Below are 23219 nucleotides of genomic sequence, written 5' to 3' on the forward strand. Positions count from 1 at the left end.
AGTGGTCCTCGAACTCGGGTGTTCAAGAATGTTCTAGAAGGCAAGAGCAGTGCACTGGCCCCACATCTCTGCATGCAGCAGACCCAGGTGGAGCTGGGGATCTGCAGGGGATCCTTGGAGAGCCAGACTGAAGCCTCCCGCCCCCACTGCGCTGGGTGCCCTCCACACACACACACACACACCCATACCCTCCACAGGCCGCTCCTAAATAGAACAGATTACATCCAGCACTCTGATGCCTGCTTCCCTGTTACCACAAATGCTTCTGGCAGGTTGTTCCTGGGTCCTGCCTCCTCCTCAGATGTTGTTACCTTAGCAACACGGAACCGGCGGGAAGGGAGAAGGGCCACTGCCAGGCACCTCTGAGAGTGGGCATCCCACCCGGCCCTCTGGAGGAGGGTGTCCCTGGACTGGACCGTGGGTAAAAGGCTGTCTTGGGAGCAGAGGGGATCCCTGTGGCACATCAGGTGGACATACCTGCCCGGTGGCCTCTGGGTGTGGCCCCCCTGGTTTCCGTCACCTCGCAGCTGCCCCTGTGCCAGGGCCTAGGCTGGGGGCCCAGTTCATTCAGGGGGTTTGTGGGTTTCACCCGCTCTGCCCCCTCAGTTAATGGGAACCGGTCCGGATCGGGGGGTGGGGGATGGCAGGCTAGCAGGGCTCTGGGACCTGAGCAAAATAAAGGCCTGCCCAGCCCTACTGACCCCAAGGGAGGCCCCCGAGACTGTGTCTCATAAACAGTCACCTGGGCCAACTCCCATCTGGCTGGTTTCTGGAGCAATCGCTCTCTGCTCACTGCCTGCCAGAGTGTCATTAGGAAGGTTTAATGGGTTTCCTCTCGGCTCTGGCAAGCTGTGGGGGGAGCCGGCGGGCTGGTTGCACCTCCAAGCAGAATCTTAACATCGCCTGCGGGGGCCACGAGGCAGGCAGCAGCCTGTCCCTCGTTTGCACCAACAATTCTGTGGGGTCCCGGAGGGCCCACCCCCCCACCCCCACCCCACTGAGACAGCAGAGCCTCTGGGAAGGGGGCAGGAAAGAGGGCGGGGCGGGGGGGAGGGTGTGGAGAGGGGGTTGAGACACCGCTGGGGAGTGTGATGTGTTTTCCTGGGTGGGGTTGGCAGGGAAATGGTCATTGTGGCATTCTCTGTCACTTTGGGCGTGTGTGTGTGTGTGTGTGTGTGTGTGTGGCCATGTGACTCTAGTTATCCCTAGGTGTGTGTCCTGGGTGACACTGGGAGTCCCCCCCGACTGGATGTGACCACTCCTCCTCCGTTTGTCCAAACAAAAGAATATGGCTGTTAAGTAAACGTGCCCGGAGTCGGCTCAGTGTCAGGCTGTGGCTCCCCTCACCTGCTGCACATTCCCACCCGCTGCCTCCTGCCTGGAGGTGGGGCTGTAAATCCCAGGCCTTCTGGGGACGACGAGGAAGGTGCAGACGAAGGTGCATTCGTCCCTCCTGGCCCTTTAGTCGGGCATTTCCCCGCCCCAAATGCCCTGGGGACGGGGGTGGTTTCCACTCTCCTGCCACATGCACCAGCTCGGGCTTCTGTGGCCACGCGGCAGGGCCGGAGTAGGTCACCTCAACTCGGGGTGACGCGGGCTCTGCCACGAGATGGGCTGCGAAGCTTCTCCAGGGAGGCCAGGCACACGTCCGTCCGGAGGGGGAAAGCCAGAGTTGGCAGCAGGCAGCCTAAGGCACACAGATCCTGGCCTGGTCTGGGGAGGAGGGGTATTGCTCTCCTGCCCTACCTTGGTCGGCACAAAAGCTACAAACAAGCGTCAGGAGCACTGGGGCCTCCCTCTGTGTGTGACGGGGGGAGAGGGCACTTAGGGCGTCAGGCGCTCTGGGCATCACTCGGGGGACAGGCGAACCGACGGGACGGACACCCACGGCCCGCCCGGTACTCTGTGCCCGGTTCCAGGTTTGTGTGTGTTTGGGACAGAGACTCAGCAGCCCTCAATCCCCAACCTGATTTTGGGAGTTGGAGAGACCAATGAACTTCTCCCCGCCCCCACTGTGAGCTATCTGGGGGATTTGCCTCCAAATCAATGTATGGGGACGGGGGCTCAGGGGACCTAAGTGTCCCAGCCCTGTGTTTTTTTTGTTTTGTTTTTTTTTAAGCAGGTACAAAGTGCCTCTCTGTGGACTTATCTGGGAATCAGTTCTTTTTCAATGTCAAACTTGTCAATTTAAATGGAAATTAATTGCTTTTCTTGAAGATTTCTTTAAAAATTGGTTTTAAATGAGTGCATTAGGCAGTCCCATTTATTATTCATTGGTTTCATTCGCAGCATGGCCCTGTGTCCCGAGTTCCCGGAGATGGCAGCATGGAGCGGAGATGATTTAATCAGAGGTCATTAATTAGAGATGGGGGTGGGGGGTAGCTCCCAGAAGAGCGGTTTCGCCTCCTCCGTGGTCCCGGTGGGCTGGGATCTAGGCCTGTGGGGATTCTTTGCATAATATTCCTCCCTGGCTTCAGTGGGGGCCTGTGGTGGGGCGAACGTGGGTGGCGGTCAGCACAACCTTTGTTCCCGATCACCTGCCCCAGAGGTGACTCTACCCTCTCCTGCAGTCTGTCTCACCTCGGCCACCAGGGATCTGGCTAAAATAAAGCCCTCATCTGTTCTTTCCCTTCTGTGCAAGCCACCCCCCAACACCCCCCCCCCGGCACCCCCCCCCCCCTCAGTCACATTACCAAGGCTCCTAAGGAATGGGCCTCTGCTTCTCCGACCTCTTCAACTCCCTCTCATGCCCCTTCCTGCCTCCCATACTTCCTAGCTTTTCCCATCCTTCCCTCCAGGAGCTCTAGGCCCATCGCTACCCCAGTCCCCTCGAGGTAAATGGGCTCCAGGTGTAGGGTGTGGGTGTGTTCAGCTGAAGGTACCCAGTGCGCCTTCAGGCTGTTTCTTTTTTTTCAGTGAACTAGGAGCAGGTGCAACTCATGTAAAATGATTTTGAAATCACAAAGCAAAAAGAGAAAAGGAAAAATACTAGTGTCCCACTCTCTCATACCCAAATTCTTAAAAGCAGCCAAATTGTTAAAAAAAAAAATCTCTCTCTCTCTCTCTCTCTCTCTCTCACACACACACACACACACACACACACACACATTTAAAAAGTTGCCAGATGGCTCAGTGATGCAAAACCAGTGATGGAGAATATTCATCTGAGGCCTGTTTTCATCTTTGTGATAGAATTCTCGGTTGTTTGAATCAAATTGCTTTGAAACAAATTGTTTTTGAACAAAGCAACTTTGGATGGGGGTCTCTTCGCCCGTCTTCCCAAAGGGCTCGCCCAGCCGTGCCCCCCTCCTGCCACACCCCGAGGCTGGGCTTGGGACAGCTTGTGGCACGGGACACAGGGGGGCACAGGCTGGGATGGGTCTCCAGGCTCGGGCTGAGCCTCCCTCCACCTGGCCTCCTCTGCCCCGTCTGGACACACAGAGCAAGGAAAGCATCAAATGTCAAAGGTCCCGTTTATTCCAGCAACCCGGAAAGAACGAGTGTAAATAAAAAAAGAAACCGATCCATGCACTCAACTCTTAGTGGGGGGCAGGGAGGCGGGGCATGGAGTGAGGGAGTGGGGAAGGAGTGGGAAACAAGGAGGGAGGGGAAGAAGGAAGAGAGAGAGAGGCAGACAGGGAAAGAACTGGAGAGTCAGATCAATGAAAAGAGACGGACACTAATAAAAAGGCAGAAAGAGTGAAGGATCAAAATTCGAGACCAACAAAGGAGAAAAGACACAGACAGAATGCACTAAGAGAAACGGGGAGGCAGAGAACGAAAGCCCGGCCAAACGGGAGGGAGAGGAAAAAACGTACGGGACGGGGGAGAGCGAGGGCAGGACGGAGACAGAGTAAGGGACAAGGGTGGGGTAGAAGGGCCCCGGCCCTCGTGTGGCAGCCTGAGCCGCCGCGGCCCCTAGGGGTCCCCGGCGGTGCTGATGACGTGGAAGAGGGTGACGTTGTAGAGCACCTGGTGGCCGTTGTTCCAGGTGTAGAGGGCCCGCTCCCGGGGGTTGTAATCCAGCATGGAGATGTGGGAGTACTGGTTGTGGAAGGGCACGTCCGTGTACTCGTAACTGGACGTGTTGGTGAAGTAGGCGAAGTAGACCTTGGCCCCGGCCAGGTGGGAGTTGGTCACGTAGAGCACGCCACAGATCATGAAGGCCTCGCCAGCGCTGCGCTTGGGGTAGCCGGTGTCCCAGGACCGCACGACCTCGAGGGTGTGCGGGTCCAGCCGGCTGACCACGATGTTGCCCGCGTTCTGGTTGGTGGTGTAGACGGCCCAGAGCCCGCTCTCGTCCACCATGAAGTCCATGTCCGAGAAGCCGCCCCAGGAGTAGGGGAAGGTGTTGTTGTAGCCGGCCCCCGGGAGGCTCCTCTGCACCAGCACGGAGCGCGAGCGGAAGTGGTACTTGACCACCACGTTGCTCTGGTACTTGTTGTAGAACAGGGAGCCGTTGTATACCACGTGGCCCGTGCCCGCCCACGGCTGGGGCAGCAGGTGCTGGATAAAGTTCTGGCCTTTGATGAAGTCTCCCAGAGTGCGGAACTCCAGGACCCGCCGGCCCTTGTAGTAGCCATCCATGTACCAGACCTACGAGAGAGCCGCTGGTCGCTGCGGGACCACCGCCAGGGACCCGAAGGCCCCAGCAACCACACGGGAACCACCCACGGTCATTAGGGATCAGCAGTCGCTGAGTGGCCATCAGTCAGCCGTGGGATGTCCGGTGACCCTTCATGACCCCTCAGAGCCCCAGTAGCGGGATCGTTTGGTCGGGACCCGCCACCGGTCTTAAGACAGACACCGAGTGGATGGTGTTTGCTACCTAAGGATCAGGGGAAGTTGCAGCCCCTGGTGACTCTCGGGGCCCAGGAATTCACCGGTCATCGGAGACGGGATGGTTAGCGGTTACCGGACAGCCCTCGGGTGATGAGGTCAGTTGCGCTCACTGCCTGTGGGCAACCCCTGTAGCCACGAGATGGCCCTCCCTGGGGCAGACTGCTGGGCTAATAAGCACTTTAAAACCCTTAATGCCAACGGCATCACGACCATTTTGAAGATAAGGAAATCGAGGCTCAGAGACCTTAAGGAACCTGCCCAAGGTTCTCTAAGAATTGGTGGCAGCGGGATGCACATCCAAGTGTGATTCCCCATCCCAACCTCCTAACCCCTTGGTTGGACCTCATAATCCCTGGGAGGCCAGTGATCATCGTGAGGCACTGGCTGTTCACCACCTCTAATCCGGGACACTCAGTGGCCACCTCGTGACCAGTATCAGTCACTAGGGCAGTTAATGGATGGTTCTGGTTAATGGGTCAGAGGTGATGGGCAGTCGTGACCACGGGGGCCACCAGAAGTCCAAAGGTCAACAGACTTGGCGATTTTCAGGGCTGAAAGGCCCTTGGTCACCTGGTGGTTACGAGACAGTCAAGGGGAGGGTCAAGGGCCCCGGAGATCTTATGACACTTGAGGCTACAAGAAAAGAATTGGTGTGGAATTGCTGGGCACCTGTGGGTGGTCACAGGCTGTCTCCCCAGGCTCTGACCCCTGGGGTGGGCACAGTCACTCACCCGGCTGTCCGCACTGGGGGCCATCGTGTCGGTCATCCAGGAGCCGAAGCGGGATCCCATGGCCCGAACGGTGATAGGGTTACTGACCCCAGTCAGCTTCCCACAGCCTGGGAGGCAGGAACAGGGCCGATGAGGGTGGAGAATGGGAAGAGGCAGGGCAAGGACGGTGCGGTTCGATCAAACTGGGAAGAGCTGGGACCAGGGCTGAGGGAGGATCCAGAAATCTGGTCCCAAGATGGAGTCAGGTTGAGGGTAAGAGACTGGAAGTCAAGAGTCAGGGCCATTTCCAGTTTCTGGGTCTATTTTGGGCCTTGGGTAGGGAAGTCAAAGGTCAAAGTTCAGAAGTTGGAAGTCAAAACCGTGTCCAGCTTCTGGGCACACGGGTGGCATTAGGGTTGGGCGTGCAAGTCAGGGGTCAAAGTCAAGGGTCAAGGCATACCCAGCTTCTGGGCACAGGCATGGAGCCTGGCCTCCAGGGCCATCACCCGCCGCTGCAAGTCCTCGTAGCCGTAGGCGCCCATCTCCTCCTGGATGGCAGCAAGGCTGCTGGAGAGATTCCGTACTTCCTCCCGCAGGCGCACGATGGTCCGCGTGTCCGCCTTGTACTGCTCCAGGACTGAGCTCAGGGGCAGCAGCTCCGACATCCTGTCCTTCAGTTCCTGCCCGCCAACACGGAACCCTCACTGATCCTAGCCCCTGACCTTTGACCCAGGCCTGACCCCAACCTTTGACCCATAGCCTCACGCCTTATTATTATTATTATTTTTTTTTTTTGAGAGAAAGAGAGAGAGAGCGAGAGCTCACATGCATGAGCAGGGGAGCGACAGAGAGGAAAAGAGAGAGAATCCCAAGAAGGCTCCGTGCCATCAGCACAGAGCCCGATGCGGGGCTCGAACTCACAAAACGAGATCGTGTCCTGAGCCGAGAGTCGGACACTTAACCGACTGAGCCACCCAGGCGCCCCCTCACCCCTTATCTTTGATGCACCCCTGGCTCTTGACATTTGGTCCCTACTAGACCCTAGATCCCAGCCTACCCTTGGTCCTCCTCAGACATGACTACTCTCAGAAGTAATGGGCGCTGATCCCAATTCTTTCCTCGGCTCCTGAGCTGACCCAGAAGGACCCACCTGGAAGGTCTTGGCCGAGAGGGACCCATCGGCCGCCCGGAGTCGTGCGTCCAGGCTTCGCATGAGGGTCTCCATGCTGCGCACGTACTGGAGGTCACGGTACGTCCGCAGCTCAAGGACCTCCATGGACTGGGAGACGTTCTGGACCTAGGAGCTTGGGAGGGTTAGGGAGAGCCAGACTCCTGTCCTCCCCGCCCCCCTGAGATGCCACAGACCGGGCCTAACGGAGCCAGAGGCCAAACACCCAGCCAACCGCCTCCCCTGCTCTTACCGGCAACCTCCCAATGACACGCCCAGGCGATCGTCAGCTCCCACCTCTCTCCCCTGCCTCCCTGCCTCCCGGTCTCCCTGCTTGCACTGTGGCCCCCAGCGGTCAGTTCTTCACTCGGCAGCCAGAGGGAGCTTTGCGAAAGGAACACGGGATCACCCTCCCCTGCAGGCCCTGCGGGCTGGTCCCCCCTCCTCACCTGCCTCCTCTTCGTGTCCTCCCACTGCGGCCACCAGCCCCCTTTCCCTCGCAGACTCCAGCTCCAGCCCTCTGCCTCCTTCAGGTGGGGTCCTCGCAGGCAGGCCCCGCGTCTAGCTTGTCCACAGCTAAATCACCGGGGCCCGGCGCTGGCCTAAACTAGACGCTCAGCAAGTGCTTTCCAGCTTCCCTTGCCCCAGCCTCTCCTAACGCAGAATGAGGACCCCCGGCTCCCGCTTCTCCCTGCGTAAGGTGAACTCAGAGACGATCCCGGCTGCTTGTCACAACACACACTCTCCTGAACCCCTTGTTCACATGACACTTGGAAGGTCTCAGAAACCTAACGGCCTGACGCCCACCCCGACGCCACAGAACGTTTTTAGAGCCATTGTCAACAATCAGGGGATGCCACACGGATGTCCCAAACTGGCGGGGAGGGCAGTTCCGGTGTCGCGGGCAGGGCCAGGATCCTGCAGGGTTAGTGGCCGGGAGACTCCAGTGCTGACCAGGGTCTCTTCCGTTCCCTACGAAACCCTCAGCTTCCTCGTCTATAGGGTGATGACGAGAGGTAGCTGGTCCCTTTCAACACTGACATCGGAGCTGACTAGTGAGCAGTTCGGCTGGATACTATCAAGGGACAGCAGTCAGTCCACAAAGGGCATCAGAGCATCCTGGGGGCGGGCGAGGTTGAATGGGGACTGTTTTATATCAGCCCCAATCACAAGGGGATGGAATCTTACATAAACCTCTTGGGGTTGGAGGGTGAGACCCCTCCCCAAGGGACACACAAGACACTTTTTTAGCAGGCGAGTCCGGTGACTCGGATGCCGCCTCCCCACGCAACGCTCAGCTTCGCCTCCAAAGAAGAAAATATCCACCTGGAGGGCAGCCGGGTTATCCACCAGCTCTGAACAATCTGGATGGCTGGATCTGGCCCCGGCTGACCTGGACGGGGGCCGAGGGCAGGGTGGGACCCGAGCGCTTTTCACAGTCTGCTCTTACCTTCCCCATCAGCTGCCGCAGCTCCCGGCTCCGGCCGTCGCGGGAGCAGGTGCTCTGCGCGGGGATCACAGCCGTGCAGATGCATTTCCCGTCGGGCGCCTGGGCCGAGGTGTACAGCTGCCAGCCCTCCTCGGGGCTCTGGAAGAGGGTCTGCGGGGAAGTCGGGGGGTCAGAGAGCAGGAGCCCGGTAGGGGATTCCCCCGGCCCATGCTGGGGGAGAAAGGGGACCCAGGGAAACGACAGATGCCCTGGGATGTGCTGGACCATGTGCTGAGCGCCTGGTGCCTGTGATCTCAATCCCTCCTCAAGGAAACCCATTTGCCAGATGATGAGACAGGTATGGGGGGGGGCGGTTCAGGAACGCGGCAAGGAGTTGTGGGATTCGAGCCCTTCCACAACACAGGAATTCATCCTCGCGCACGTGTTCGCATACACACAGCACTGCCTCCGTAACCGCCAGTGGGACGCAGACCCACTCGTACTGATCCCCAAACCTGGAGCTCCCTCTCTGCTTTCCCAGCCCATTGTGACACATGGACTCTGGATATACTGTTGTCATCCCCACCCTCCACCCCTGCTCCTGAGAAGCCCAGATAAGGTAACGGCGAGAGGGTGACAGAATCCTCACAGACTTCCAAGCCCTTGAATAGAAGGCATCACTTCAGACTCCTAAATTAAGCTTCAGGTCGGGGCGCCTGGGTGGCTCAGTCGGCTAAGCGTCCGACTTCGCTCAGGTCATGATCTCGCGGTCCGTGAGTTCGAGCCCCGTGTCGGGCTCTGTGCTGACGGCTCAGAGCCTGGAGCTTGCTTCGGATTCGGTGTTCCCTCTCTCTCTTGCCCCGCTCCTGCTCTGTCTCTCTCTCTCTCTCTGTCTCTCAAGAACAAAATAAAAAACGTTCAAAAAAAATTTTTTTTTTAAATGGAAAAAAAATAAAAAATAAATTTCAGGTCAATTTATGATGCTCATATAATTCAGGGATCAGGCACGGCTGTGTTTCCTGAGCCATGCTCCTTCAGAACACTAGCAATCTTTCCAGGTGTGCTCAGTGATCAAATAAATTTGTGCGTTGCTCCGTGAACCGTGTTCCTTTGATGCAGGACTTATCAGAGCCTTTGAAATGCTAATGTGCTTCAGGGAACTACAAAATTTTCTACACTTATTAGAAAATACCTAGCCTATGCCTATTTTATGCCTGGCATAGGGTCTGGGATAGGGCTAGGAAAAGAGGGGTAAAGAAAACATATCTGGCCCGTTGTTCATGGATGGAGGAAACAGACATCAAACATGAAAATCCACGGATACTTCTGGAACCATTCACTGCAGTCAATGCTCCAAAGAAAGTGCAGGGAGTAACGGGGGTCTTCGTCAGGCTGGGATTTCAGAGGAGGTACCTCAGAGAAGGGACATTCAGAGTGAGCCAGGGGAAAACGAAAGGACAGGGGACACTTTTGACACCACAAATTCAAATCAATATCCGGACGTGTTTGAGCAACAGGGTTCGAAAAGAAGTGAGTGATCACAGGATAGAACATGGTGGCCCCCAGATCAGGCCCCCTGGAGTTTCACCAGAACATACCAGACTTAGTCACAAGCCCCAATCTTTTTGTTTTCATCAGGGAAGTACGGTCTCCTTTGTTCGACCAAACACTTGTTAAGCTCCTACTGTGTGTCAGGCTCCATTCTGGAGACTGAAAACACAGCAGTAAACAAAATGCCCAAACACAAAAGCTCTTCTAGGAGCTTACATTAGACAAAGACAGAAATAGGCAAGTAAATGCCAAATATTTAAAGGGTGATGAGTGCCACACAGGGAATCTGCAACGTCAGGGTGGCTCCAACAACGTGTCATTTGAGTCAAGACCTGAAGCCGGTGAGGGATGAGCCATGCAGATATCTCAGGAAGGAGGTTGCAGGCAGAGATAAGAACAAGTGCAAAGGCCCTGAGGCACGGCCATGCCTGGTAGGTTCAGGGCACACGGAAAAGGCTGGCGTGGCTGAAGCAGAGTGTGAAAGGTGGTGAGTAGGGGGGTGAGAGCAGGGAGGGGGCAGGACCGCATCTTCAGGACCTGTGGGTTGGTGGGGAAGACTTTGGTTTTTCCTCTGAGTGAGGTGGGAGCCACAGAGGGTTCTGAACGAGAAGGGATGTCACCTGACTCAGGTGTTCACAGACACAGGTGGTTGGGGGGGGCGGTTGCTGGGGACAGACGGGGGGGCCAGGGCAGAAGACCAGGGCAAATGACACTGCATCGGTCCCGGCGAACAAGGATGGGTGGTGGCCGTAGAGGTGGGAAATGAAAGACTGTGGTCCTATCCAGGATGCGTTCCTACATACCCGGAAAAAGTCCTCATAAAACCCAAGTGTTTTACAGAGAAACAAAGCCTCACAATAATTGTTCATTTGGACAGCGGTTAACTGATCGCCCCACAGAAGCTGTTCCCACGAGCCATAGCAGAGATAAGCCAGACCGTGAGTTACGAGCAATCTTGGAGACACCAGCTAATAGCCCACCTTTTTCTCTCCCACTCAGTGAATTCTTTTTTTTTTTTAAAGCTTATTGTAAAGTGAGCGACTGATGTAATTGTACAGATGAGCCTGACTCCCCCACTAATTTATAAGAAAAGTAAGCCATTCATAAACGCCATCTGAAATGATTGTAATTAGATATTCTTTGTGCCTTATTTATGTACATGCTTTTTGAAGTTGGGGGGGGTCCCCCTTTTTCAATGTTTATTTAGTTTTAAATGTTTTAAATGTTAATTTATTTTTTAAGAGAGAGACAGAGAGCAGGCAGGGGAGGGGCAGAGAGAGAGGGAGACACAGAATCCGAAGTGGGCTCCAGGCTCCGAGCTGTCAGCACAGAGCCCGACGCGGGGCTCGAACCCACGAACCACGAGATCATGACCTGAGCCGAAGTCAGATGCTTAAGCGACTGAGCCACCCAGGCGCCCCTGGGGGGAATCCCCCTTTTTAACAGTCCACGCCTCCCCCATGGAGCAGTGAAGTCACCCAGCCTTCCTTGCATGCAGGTGTGATTGGGGGGGAGGGGCGGGAAGCCACACTCAAGCCTCCCAGGCCTTAACTACAGAAACACCAGAATCCCCCACTGCAAAGGCTTCCTCTGTATGTAAGTCCCAGCCTGCTCTGCCTTTGCACTGGGCACGCAGCAGAAGCCCCTCCCACCCAGCAGTCCCCAACGAAGCCACACATAGGAGCCAGTGATAGACAAGTAGCCCTCTGGCTGGTCCCGTAGGAGAGCTCTGAGATGCATGCCGCAGGCAGCTTTCCAGGGCTGTGTCCCAGGTGCCCACGGGGACACCCTGTTCCTTAGCTCACCCTGCACAGGAGTCCTTCACTTCCTGGCTCACTTCTCCTACTGGTTCCTCCCGGTATCACCCCCCAGGTGGATACTTAACGCTCAACTCCTCCCCACCAGCTCTGCTTCTGCAGGGAGCCTGACCTAGGACCAGAAGGGCGGTCCAAGAACACCTTGCCCCTTGGTTCCAGGAGAATGTGAAACTAGCCTCGTCTCCTTTCATGACAAGTCTAGTTGTTTACAATGAAACAAGAAAAGAAAGGAAGGAAGGAAGGAAGGAAGGAAGGAAGGAAGGAAGGAAGGAAAAGAAAGAAAGAAAGAAAGAAAGAACGAACTTGAGACTAAGCACCCCCATCCATGTTCCCCTGGCTCTGATCCCCAAGCCATTTGGACAACACCCCCCTCCTAAGATTCTCATTTGTTCAGAGACAAAGCAGCCGGTTCAACATAATTAACATCTCCTTTCTGCAATTCCTAGTGTGTCCTTTGAAGCAAACAAGCCATTTTCTCTCAACATATGAAATATTGAATTGTAAAAGAGAAGAAAGATTTAAGTGGCAAGGAGGGAAGGCCTCCACGGCTTTCCTAAAATAATTGTCTGCGCTGGACGCACCTCGCTGAAATGTTCTCTGCAGCAATGTAATTAAATGCCTGAGGCTCGGCTGCCAAATCTCAGCACAGCAGAGACCCGGACTTTTGCCTGGCGGGTTCAAGTTCAAATACGCAGTCAAGTTCATGTCCCCGGGACCCACTGGAGTCCTGGAAGGCTCCTTGTTTGAGAGTCCGCATGCCAGCTCTCTCAGACCGGGTTTAGCTCAGAACCTCGGTCATGAACTTGTGGAGGGCACAGTCGTAGGGGTAGAGAAGGGCCTGCCCTAAGAAAAATGCTTATAACAGCAGGTGTGCGAGCCCAGGAACCGTCCAGGTACAGAAACCTCCAGTCAGGCGGCCTGTCTCACCACTGCTGGGGCAAATGTACTGGAGAAGCCAGCTGCTCTCTTGGCCGAGCTGCTGGTACTGAGTTTAATATTCCTGCTAATGGGCTCTAAGCGGGTAAGCTATGCGCTCAAGTAGCTGCTTCTCAAATCGTCTTTTCTGGCTGCGATTTTTTCCAATACTTTCACCAAGGATGCTGCGCCCCAATTAAAGCAGCAGTCCCCCGTGACAGGTCCAGGATTGACACGCAGGAAAAATTCCTCTCGCTGTCACACCCTGGCTCATCATCGCGGCCTACGGCTCTGCTACTTACATCTTGGTTCAAAAACAATTCCTGGCTCTTCCAGGGGCAGAAGGATCGCTTACAGGATCCCGGGCCAGCCATCCGTGGAGCAATGGCTACCGGGGTTTACCCAACAGGAACAGAGCTAGCGGCTGCCTCTTAATAAGACAAGGATATTATTGCATTTGAGGCCGGGTAATTTAATCAGGAGGCAGAAGTGGCTTGGGGCATATATATTTATTTGTACCCTGCCTTGTTCCAGAGAGGACTGCAAGTGGTTTACAAGGGTATGTAAACCACCACACGATAGCTCCAATTAGATAGGAGAGTAGGAATTAGATGTTTCTGGAGGGCAGTCTGCCAATCCAGAGCGAAAGCCTCCAGGTTTCTGCTTGTGTATTTAACCCAGCCAATCCGAGTCTAAGAATTTGGCCCAGGGAAACCGTGTGGACAAGCACAGGACTGCTGCAACGATGCTCATTAAAGCGCTGTTTAAAATTGGACACCTGGAGTTTTCTCCCTTCAGTTCTTTGACGGCAGGGGGCTTGGTTTCGAAACTTAAGGTGTATGCGCAGGAGGGAATACTATGCAGCCGTGAAAATAGGAGATTAGCGGGGATTTTTATGGTCATCTTCAGATTGATTTTATCTTCTAAGTTTCCTACAGTGAGCACATATTGGTCTTGGAAAGATTTTTCAACCTCCTCCCCCCCACCCCCCCCCTTTTTTTTTTGCAACGGAGACGAGGAAGAAAGAGAAAAGTGGGGAGGTAGACAGAGCCAAAAATTAGGCTAAGAAAAACTCATCCCTTTAAAACCCGAACAGCCAGCATATGGTCAAGCCATAAATTTGGCTCGAAGTTCCTTAGCAGCCAGCTCAAAAAGGGAAAGCTGGTCATTTATATGGTTCCCAGTGTCCTGAAACAAAAGCACACCAGCTGCTTAGGAGCGAGCTTAACTATTTTCGGTACCAAGAACAGGCAAGGATCTCTCCCACGATCCTCCCAAAAAGGAGTCCCTGTGATGGCACCAGGATCTTTCCAGACAACATTCTTACACTGGGGAGGAGCGGGGGCGGGGGGGGGGGGGCAAGGGGGATGGGCAAAATAGGTGAAGGGATTAAGAGGCACAAACTTGCAGTTTTAAAATAAATAAGTCACAGGGATGAAAAGTACAGCACAGGGAATGTAGTCAATATATTGTAACAACATTGGATGGGGACAGATGGGGACTACACTTCTCGGGGTGAGCATTGCATAATGTATAGAATCATCAGATCGCTTTGTTGTGCACCTGAAACTAATACCACATTGCATATTTTTCCAGTTAAAAAACCTCACGACAGGGGCGCCCGGCTGGCTCAGTCCATGGAGCATGCAACTTTTGATCTCGGGGTTGTGAGTTCGAGCCCCGTGTTGGGTGTAGAGATTACTTAAAAAAATATAAAATCTTAAAAAAAAAAACAAAAGAAAACAAAACTTATCCAGAAACAACTCATTTCCTTTGGCTGTTTCTTACTCCCACTCGGATGGTAGAGAAGAGCCAGGTGGTTAACCGCAGAGTCCGGGGGTCAGGCTGCCTGGGTCTATGTCCTGACTTGGCCACTCGCTTGTTGTCTGGCCTGGGCAAGTCATTTAACCTCTGTTAAATGCACAGCCTCTGTTTCCTCATCTGGAAAATGGACACGGTAATTGTACCTACCTCATAGGGCTCGTGGGAAGCGTGAATGAATTAATGCTTTTTGTGCGAGCAACTGGTAACAGTCATCGGCACGTAGTAAGTGCTATGTGTTTGCATTTATTATTATTACCCTCATGACTCTAAAGCCAATTTGCTAACTTCCTGAAGTCAAAATGGTCTGACCTTGATGCAGGCACTGAACCGAGATGATCCGGAAGAACTCGGGAGAGTCCCGTGGAGCTGGGGCGGAGGCTGCAGGATGATGAAGAGTTGAAAGGCCAGTGTTGGAGAGGAGTGAGCCCCATGGAAGATGGGCAGAGACACTTGCCCCGTCCTCGTCCCCATGTGGCTCAGTCGGCCCCCTGTCCTGGAGCATCTCCTATGCCAGCAAGCAACAAGGTGACACGGCCGTTGTCTCTGGCCCGTCCTCTGGTCTTGCCCGAACACCCTGCTTTTCCCGCCTCCAGCCCTTCGCCCTGGAGGCACCCTCTGCCATCAACACTCTTGCCCCATCTCACAGCCGGGCTAACTCTTCCCATTCCTGGGGCTGTCGCACAAATGTCTTTTCCAAAAGTAGTCTCGCTGTCCCTGCCCCACGTCACCCACCTCTCAAGGCATCCTGGGCTGGCTTTCCCTAACATTTCTGCTTCTTACTCTATGTCAAGCATCGTTCTAAGGACTTTGTAAGTAGGTGACCAGCAGGCACTGCCGTTCTCTGCCTTTGGTAAGGGGAAGAAACTGGGGCAGAGGGTTCAAATCTCTTCCCCAAAGCATCACAGTCTCTTGTACCGTCCTGGGCTTCAAACGCAGGCCATCTGACTCCACGGTCTACACCTCCACATCGCACCTTCTCAGTCCTTCTTCAGGGCCTGAGCCCGATGGCCATTAGGACCTCACGGGCGTGACCACTAGCCCAAAGCCTGCCTCTGCCCCTGCACGGGAACCGGCATGGGGGTGGAGAATTCTGTCTGCTTTGTCACCAACTGCAGCCCCCGGGCCTGGCACACTGAATGTTCGTTGGATGATCGGACAGTGGTTGGCCAGCGGGACAGAGAGCAAACTTCTTGATAGGTCCACCATCCATTCCCCCTTCTGCCACCAAACTAGCTTCCGTCTGTCCTAGGGAGGGATCAGGGATCTTGTGATGTCAGGCTGGAGAGAGACACCGGGCAGGCTCAGAAGCAGGCATGGCTTCTCCCTGACGGCCGCGATGGCAGAAGGGCCGTGACGAATAATCAGGGACATGCCTGTCTGCCACGTCTGAGCTATGACAGGGGCCACGTCCCTTTGGAGGGCTTGAGATAATAGCAGACTGCTCCTGTCAGACCCCGAGGTATTGGGCAAATGCCCCCCCTGAGTGATAAGCGTGACAGGTGTTAAGGACATTATTAGCTCACCTATGCCAACTGGGTCTCCGCAGCCTAAGCAGCTGGAGCTTTGCCGGTGACAGCCTGTGGCTGGTGGTGACTATGAGCTCATTCATTCATTCACTCATTCTCAATGCAGTTAACCCGCCTTGTCCTGAGAGGCTATCCAAGCCGGCAGCACGGCACAACCTCTTACCCTCGGAAGGCCCCCAAGCCTTGGCAGGAGGCCCTCAGCACCCCTGGAGCTCCTGTCAAGCCAGGACTTATGTTCCAGGACGTCTTGGGCTCTGCCATCATAGTGCCAGTGTGGACCAATAATCAATGACATAGACTTTCTTGGGAAATACAGGAAGAGACACAGGTCTCTCCGTTCGACTGACCTCCCCCACTCAAGTCCAAGGAAGGCTTGCATTGTGCAAGTATTTACAAACTCAGCCCCTTCCCTCCGAGTGTGGCCCAGACTGTGCTGGAACCACCATGAATCCCTGCAGACAGTCCTAAAAGTAGGGCTTATGGACAGAGGTTTGCATCAAGGCTACAAGTTCTCATACAAGGGTCATGCCAGTCATCAGAGAAGCTTGCTTTGAGAAACTGTAAGTCCTTTCCACCCCACCCCAACACTCAAGAACACCCTAGTTGAAGAGAGCTTTCTGGGAGGGAACCAACTCCCTCCTAAGCCTGCTGAGTTTCACAGGCCTCCTTTCAGATCCTCAATGACTCCTGAGTCTTTATCACCCCAGGGCCTTTGAACTTGCTGCTCACTGCACAGTTGTTCAGGTGAGCCATGATGAGAGCTTTCCCCAGGGTAGATGTCATGGGGAAGACAAGTCAGAGCTCACAGGATTTGCTGAGGGTGGAAGGAAAATGGGGGAGCCGAACAACAGGGTGGGTGGTGGGGGTGTCATTTACTGAGATGGAGAAGGCTGGAGAAGGGGGTCTGTGGCAGGGGGAGGGGCAGATGGGGGGTGGCAATCAAGAGTCTGGTCTGAGATGTGCATTTGGATGCTGGCTGTAGAGAGATGGGATTTAAATCGTGGAATGGATGAAGGAGAGGAGCAGCCACTGAGGTTTCATAGTTTATTTAACTCTTGAAGAGCGTGCCCTTTGCTATGGGGTGAGCGTCTCTCTGTCTCCCTAAAATTCATATGTTGAAACCTAACCCCCAGTGTGAAGGTATTTGAAGGTGAGCCCTATGGGAGGGAGATCGGTGCCCTGATAAGAGACCCCAGAGAGCTCCCTTATCCCTCCCACCACGTGAAGATGCTATGAGCCAGGAATCTGGCTCTCATCAGACACCGAATCCGCCGGCACCTTGATGGACTTCCCAGCCTCCAGAACTGGGGCAAGTAACTGTTGGTTGCTTAAGCCCCTGCATCTATACTACCTGTGTTATACAGCCCGGACAGACTAAGACATTCGTCTAAGCTGCTTTACAAAAATGAAGTCCTTATAGCCTCCCCTCATGCAATGAGGTAGGCACTAACACCAGATCCATTTTACAGATGGAACAACTGAGGCACAGAGAGGAAAGTCAGATGTCCAAACTCACAGGGCTGGCAAGTATCCAAGCTCGCATCTGGATGCTGGCCTCTCAGACTCTCAAATACTTGCTTAGTCACTATGCTCAGGGAAGAAAAGTCTCTCCCTCCATAGAAGCTTGGCCTCAAAACTGACACCTCTGATCCATTCTCCCCAGAGAAGCCAGAGCTGGCTTTCAACAGGTCACCTCCACATTGAACCCTGCATAGCTCCAGGTGCCCTCCATATAAAGCTAGTCACTAGTCCTGCCCCGTCAAGCCTGGATGAATTCTCAGCCTCCCCTGAGTTTTTGTGAGTTCTTAAGCAGATCACTTGGCCTCTGTCATTTGTAAAATGGAGATTAAAAATGTCCTCTGACCCTTGAGTGCACACACGTGCGCGCGCACGCACACACACACACAAACACACTTAAGCGTAAGCTGCTTGATGACTGCCCCTGCTCTGTATGGTTGGGAACTACATTTCCCACACTGCCTTGCCCTCTGGCTTCCAGGAAGATGCAGCCAATGGAAGGAATTTATGGATGATCTGAGGGCGGGACAAAGGGATAAGCAGGGGTATTTTCCCCCTTGCTGCCTCCTGTGTTATAGCCATAGCTACATCTCCTCTGTGGCTTAAGCTTCCACCAACAGTTCCACTCCCAAGCTCTGTTTGTACCACCTTTTCCTTTTTTTAATTTTTTTTAACGTTTATTTATTTTTGAGACAGAGAGAGACAGCGCATGAATGGGGGAGGGTCAGAGAGAGAGAGAGACACAGAATCTGAAACAGGCTCCAGGCTCTGAGCAGTCAGCACAGAGCCCGACGCGGGGCTCGAACTCACGCACCGCGAGATCATGACCTGAGCCGAAGTCGGCCGCCCAACGGACTGAGCCACCCAGGCGCCCATGTACCACCTTTTCTACTTGACGCCAAGTCCTGGGGGATAGAGGCTGTCTGCTGTTGTTAATCTCTGGGTTTCATCTCCATCCCTTGTTTAGTTTCGTATCTCTCGCACCATGTTTGTAAACAATTCCCCATATTAAAATCCATAAAATCTCTCAAAGATGTGTTTCTTTACTCAGGCCCTGAAGAGAATAATAGCTGCTCAGTTAATACATGTAATACAGTTAGTACATGTTAATACAGGCAGCCATAGAGTTTTACAACACAGGCTGCTTCAGTCCAAATTCTGATCAGTTCCTTTTTGTGTGGCTTGGGGCAAGTAGCCCAAACCTTCTGTGCCTTCCTTAACCTCTCTGCTTTCTCATCTAAACATTGTGATCATAAAAGCCAGGCCTCACACAGTTGTCATCAGGACAAGGAGTTAGTACATGTCAAGAGTCAACCACAGTGCCTGGCACATAGTGTGTGCCCGGTCGGTAGGACCTTTTATATCAACCCACAGAACCAGCAATGTTCTAGAATAGTTCCATGTCCCCTGCTGACTTATTTTTAATTTTTTTTTTAATTTTGGAATAATGTTAGATTGACAGCAAAGTTGTGAAGATAGGACAGACAGCTTCCATATGCCCGCCACCCACCCAATTCCCCCCGGTGCTAACCTTTTACATACCCACGGTACACCTGTCACGACGACGGAAACCAACCCTGGTGCGTCACTACAACTAAACTCCAGGCTTTATCGGATTTCCCTAGTTTTTCCACTCATGTCCTTTTTCTGGCCCAGAGTCTCACGTTGTATTTAGTTATCACAGCTCCTTCATCTCCTCCGTTCTGTGATAGTTTCTCAGTCTTTCCCTGTTTCTCAGGACCTTGCCAGTTTTGAGGACTAGTGGTCAAGGACTTTGCACATGCCCCTGTGCTTTGAAGGGCAGAAACCGGGTCCTGATTTCTCCCTGTGGTTTCCTGGCACACAGCCCGATGCCTGGCACACAGTAGCTGCTTCACAGACACTTCCTAAATGAATGAATACATGAATGGCAATCATTTCTTTATTCTCCCACACCCCGTGTTCTGTAGGCATCCCTGCCAGAGGCTAGATCTAGAAAAGTTCACAGCGAAATAAAAGCTCTTCTCTCTTCAGAAGGGTTCCTTTTTGATCCTTTCTTTGTAGACATCAAGGATCTATTTCTTTAATATTTAGGGGGTTTTGTACCAAATAGAAGCGGCTACATTTGCATCAGATGTCTCGTTTTTCAAGGCAAGTGAGAAAGATCTTTATAGCAGGATGGGTTTCTTCCTTCCCAGATCTGTCACTCGATTTCTCTGTTTCCCCCTCCCTGGCTTTTGGGCCTCTGGCAGGGGCAGGGTGGGGGGGTTGGAGCCCTGGAATCATCCACACTTTGATGTCCTCTCTGTCCCAGGCCCAGGAAACTTAATTAGAATCTCACAGGTGGCTAGGTGGCTCAGTCAGTTAAGCGGCTGACTTCGGCTCAGATCATGATCTCACGGTTCCGTGAGTTTGAGCTTTACGTCGGGCTCTGTGCTGACAGTTCGGAGCCTGGAGCCTGCTTCAGATTCTGTGTCTTCCTTTCTCTCTGTATCCCTCCCCCTCTCACGCTCTGTCTCTCTCTCTCAAAAGTAAATGGAGAAACATTAAAAAAAAAAAAACAAAACCTCACAAAGTTGCCGAGACTGAGCCAGCCTCAGGAACTGGTGCGGGAGGCTGGCTGGTGATGGAGACGAATTAGAAGCTTTCTTTCCCATCCCTCTGAACGGTTCAATATTTGCCATGGGGACCCAGGGGCCTGCCTTCGGGTACACAGAGCATGCCCCTCTTCTGACATTAGCAGGGCAGAGATGGGAATTCCCTTTAACCGCCCAGGCCTGGGGGTCTGACTGCTTTTTATTCCTCAGCCCTGGCAGGCCAAGCTGAAAGCAGGGATGGGAGAAAAATGCCCCCATCGAGGTCATTTCCCCGCCACCACAGCCCCTGCTGCTGGAAGACACTGGCTGGGGTTTAATCTCTCGCCTGAAGTTTGTCAGAAGTAAAAATGAGCCTGGGTGAGCTTTTCCGACACTTCCCTCGACTTACAGGAATTCAATTTCTGGACTGGGCATAAATTTGCAGCCATCAGCGCCCGCGGCGGGGGCTGGGGCTCGGCATATTGGCCGGGGATGGATTTCTGAAATCAATCCGTCGGCGCGTGGAAAAGGTCGTCGTGGGGGAAATTTATCTTCCGTGGCTGGCTGAGGCATTTCATGCCACCGCCAGGGACGCCCCTGCACAAAATGGAGGTGTTTGCTGCGAGGCTCCCAGGTGGGGGCTGGAGGGAGGAAGCCTTGAAGGCTGGAGAGCGTGGCCGGGAGGTGACAAGGGACCAACCTGCCAGCTAATAACTCACAGGGGCAGCCAGGTGCCGGGACTGCCTGAAAACCCAGTTCCACGGGCTCCGTGTACGTCCCTGCGGGCGGCAAGTTAATGCGGGGTTCAGACCCTTTGTCATTTGGTTCCATCTCTGACACACATTCCGGGGTTTCAAAGAAGTGAGTCGCAAAGGCATTCAATTCCTCCAGCCAAAGTGAGGCCACAGAACATAGTCGTTGAAGGCTCTGACTCTGGAGCCGGTCACTTGAGTAGAAGTCCCAGCTTTGTTGCGTGACCTTGGGCACGTGACTCAACCACCCGGAGCTTCCATTTCCCCATCTGTAGTATGGCGTTAAGAATAGCAGTGATGTGGGCGCCTGGGCGGCTCAGTCGGTTAAGCATCTGACTCTTGGTTTGGGCTCAGGTCACGATCTCACGGCTCGTGAGTTCAAGCCCCTCATCAGGCTCTGTGCTGGCAGTGTGGAGCCTGCTTGGGATTCTCTCCCTCTGTCTCTCTGCCCCTCCCCTGCCTGCTCTTTCTCTCTCTCTCTCTCTCAAAATAAACTTAAAAGAAAAGAATGGTAGTGATGTTATTGAGATTGTTGTTAATATATTCGAATGGCTTAACACAGGCAATGTAATACACGAGTGCAATAAAATTGATCATAGAATAAAAATAAGCAAATAGGTGCTGACAGGGAACACAAAAAGGCAGCTCAGTATCTGGGGACCAGACAGTCTGCATTTAAATCCTGGCCCTGTGTTACCTTGGGCAAGTTACTTACCCTCTCTGAGCCTCAGTCTGTCTATCTCTCAAAGGGGAGGGAGGTGATGACAATGTTGGTGTTTTGAGGGGTAAGTGAGCTAATATATTTGAGAGACAAGTGAAGGGGCGATTATAAAACAGTTTGGCGAGTGCCATGCTGGGGGCAGTACAGGGTGCTGTAAGCAGAGGCTGGTTGGCTATGGAGCCCGGTTTTGAGGGTTCAGGGACAGCCTTCCAGAAGAAGCCAAAGCTAAATAGACAGTATGAATGGGCAGGATTCAGCAGGGTGAGTGAGGGGGTTCCAGGCAGAGGGAATAGTGTGGGCAAAGACCCAGAGGGGAGAGAGCAACTGTGCATCCCACCAGTATTTACTGAGCACCTGCTATGTGCTGGGCACGCTGTAGGCACTGGAGGCACAGCAGCAAATGGGACAAAGATCCCCACCCTCGTGTCAGTTCCACTCTGGTAGGAAGATGCGTGGCACACTTGAAACTTGTTCAATGAGGTGCCGAAGCTCAAGTTGGGAGGCGGGAGGTGAGCTGGGTGTTCTGCTGGTCTCTCCGGATCCTCTCGCCCCACTCCTCCTTCCTCTCTGTGCTCTGGGAGGCTGACCTCTCCGGCCCTCACCTCCCAGAATCCCCTGCCCTCCAGCATTCAATGGAGCCTGGCCAATGACGGCAGCCACAGGAGACAGGGGGGCAGAGGAGAGAGAGTCTGGGGGGGGGGGACACGGTTCAGCACATAACCCTGTGTGAGTAGGGAAAGGATCTGGTCAGGAACATCATGGAGGATGGACTGGCCAGAGCAAGACAGAGGGGCAGAGAAATCCACCAGATGCGCACATCGGAAGGCTGATTTGGCCCATCGTTGTGAGTTTTCCAGGGCTTTCAAAGAAGTGAATCTCAAAGACAGAAAACAGCTCTAGCCGGGAGACACGTCCCCCTCTCAGAGGGGAGGGGGCAGTGACAGCCACCGGGGTCACCGGAGCCCTTTGTTAGCGAGAATGGGCCACTTGAAGGGAAATCGATCCCAGCTAAGCGTCGAGCAGCTGCTCCCAGCCAAAGCTGCCGGAGAGAGGCCCTTTGCCCCTTCTCTTCCAGGTCTGGGACGAGAGCCAGCAGGATCCTGAAGATTGTTCTGCCAGGTGGCCAGTCCCAGAAGAGCCTTCAATCAGCATGCATTGTGGTGTCCATCCCAGGTGGCATTCCAGCATCACCTCCAGCCTCGGTACTAACCAGAGACCAGCTCCACATGTAATGATTATTATTGTCACCAGCCTTGCCGGGCACTGCCTGTGTGCCAAGCACTCTACATGCATAATGCATGCATGAGGGACCCCCCCCTCGTGCCACTTCCTAGCCATGTGACCCTGAGCAAGTGACTTGAACCTCACTGTGCCTCGGTTTCCCCATCCGTAAAACAGGGCTACCAGTAGCGCCCACCTCGTCGGATTGTTGTGGACGTAAATGAGTGCCCGTGTGCACAGCTTCAAACCCTACACAGTGGGGACCGTGTAGGCTCAGCTACTGAGAGTATTGTCCCCATTCATCTCACAACAGCTGTGTGGTGTCAGGCTGTTATAAACTGAAGGTTGGGGAGGAAGAGTCAAGTGGCAGAGACTGCTATGGAACAGAGGGGGAACAGAGGCCACGCTAGATGGTTCCACGGAGGGAATAAAATAGGGCAAGTGTGATACAGAGGAGCCAGAAAGGCTGAAAGAGGAAGTGGGGAAAGCGAAATGATATAAAAAAGAGTAAATGCAAGAAACTTCAGGGTTAGCAGGGGCAAAAGGAGGAGGGGTGTTACCAGAGCCCAGGAGCAGGGACCACCAAGCAGGAATTGTGGTTGCCTGAGCGGATGGCAGCCGGGAGCTGGACCCAGGGACGAGACAAAGCCACCGCCTGAAGCAAAGAAAC

The 23219-nt window shown here is 53.9% G+C and overlaps 1 protein-coding gene across 2 annotated transcripts in view; it reads right to left on the minus strand.

Annotated features, from left to right (window-relative positions):
- Positions 1-3454: 3454 nt before the first annotated feature.
- OLFM2 (olfactomedin 2) overlaps positions 3455-23219 on the minus strand; it is a 59508-nt gene continuing 39743 nt past the window's right edge. For both annotated transcript variants that reach the window (XM_019427802.2, XM_053897084.1), the window contains exons 2-6: positions 8171-8320; positions 6703-6849; positions 6013-6232; positions 5574-5680; positions 3455-4596 (exon numbers count right to left, since the gene is read on the minus strand). In XM_019427802.2, the coding sequence (XP_019283347.2) occupies positions 3919-4596; positions 5574-5680; positions 6013-6232; positions 6703-6849; positions 8171-8320 (1302 nt within the window). In that variant the 3' untranslated portion in view covers positions 3455-3918. The remainder of the gene's footprint in view (positions 4597-5573; positions 5681-6012; positions 6233-6702; positions 6850-8170; positions 8321-23219) is intronic.

This window comes from Panthera pardus, unplaced genomic scaffold (assembly GCF_024362965.1).
Source record: "Panthera pardus isolate Hobbes unplaced genomic scaffold, ASM2436296v1 HiC_scaffold_8, whole genome shotgun sequence".
Classification (NCBI taxonomy): Eukaryota; Metazoa; Chordata; class Mammalia; order Carnivora; family Felidae; genus Panthera; species Panthera pardus.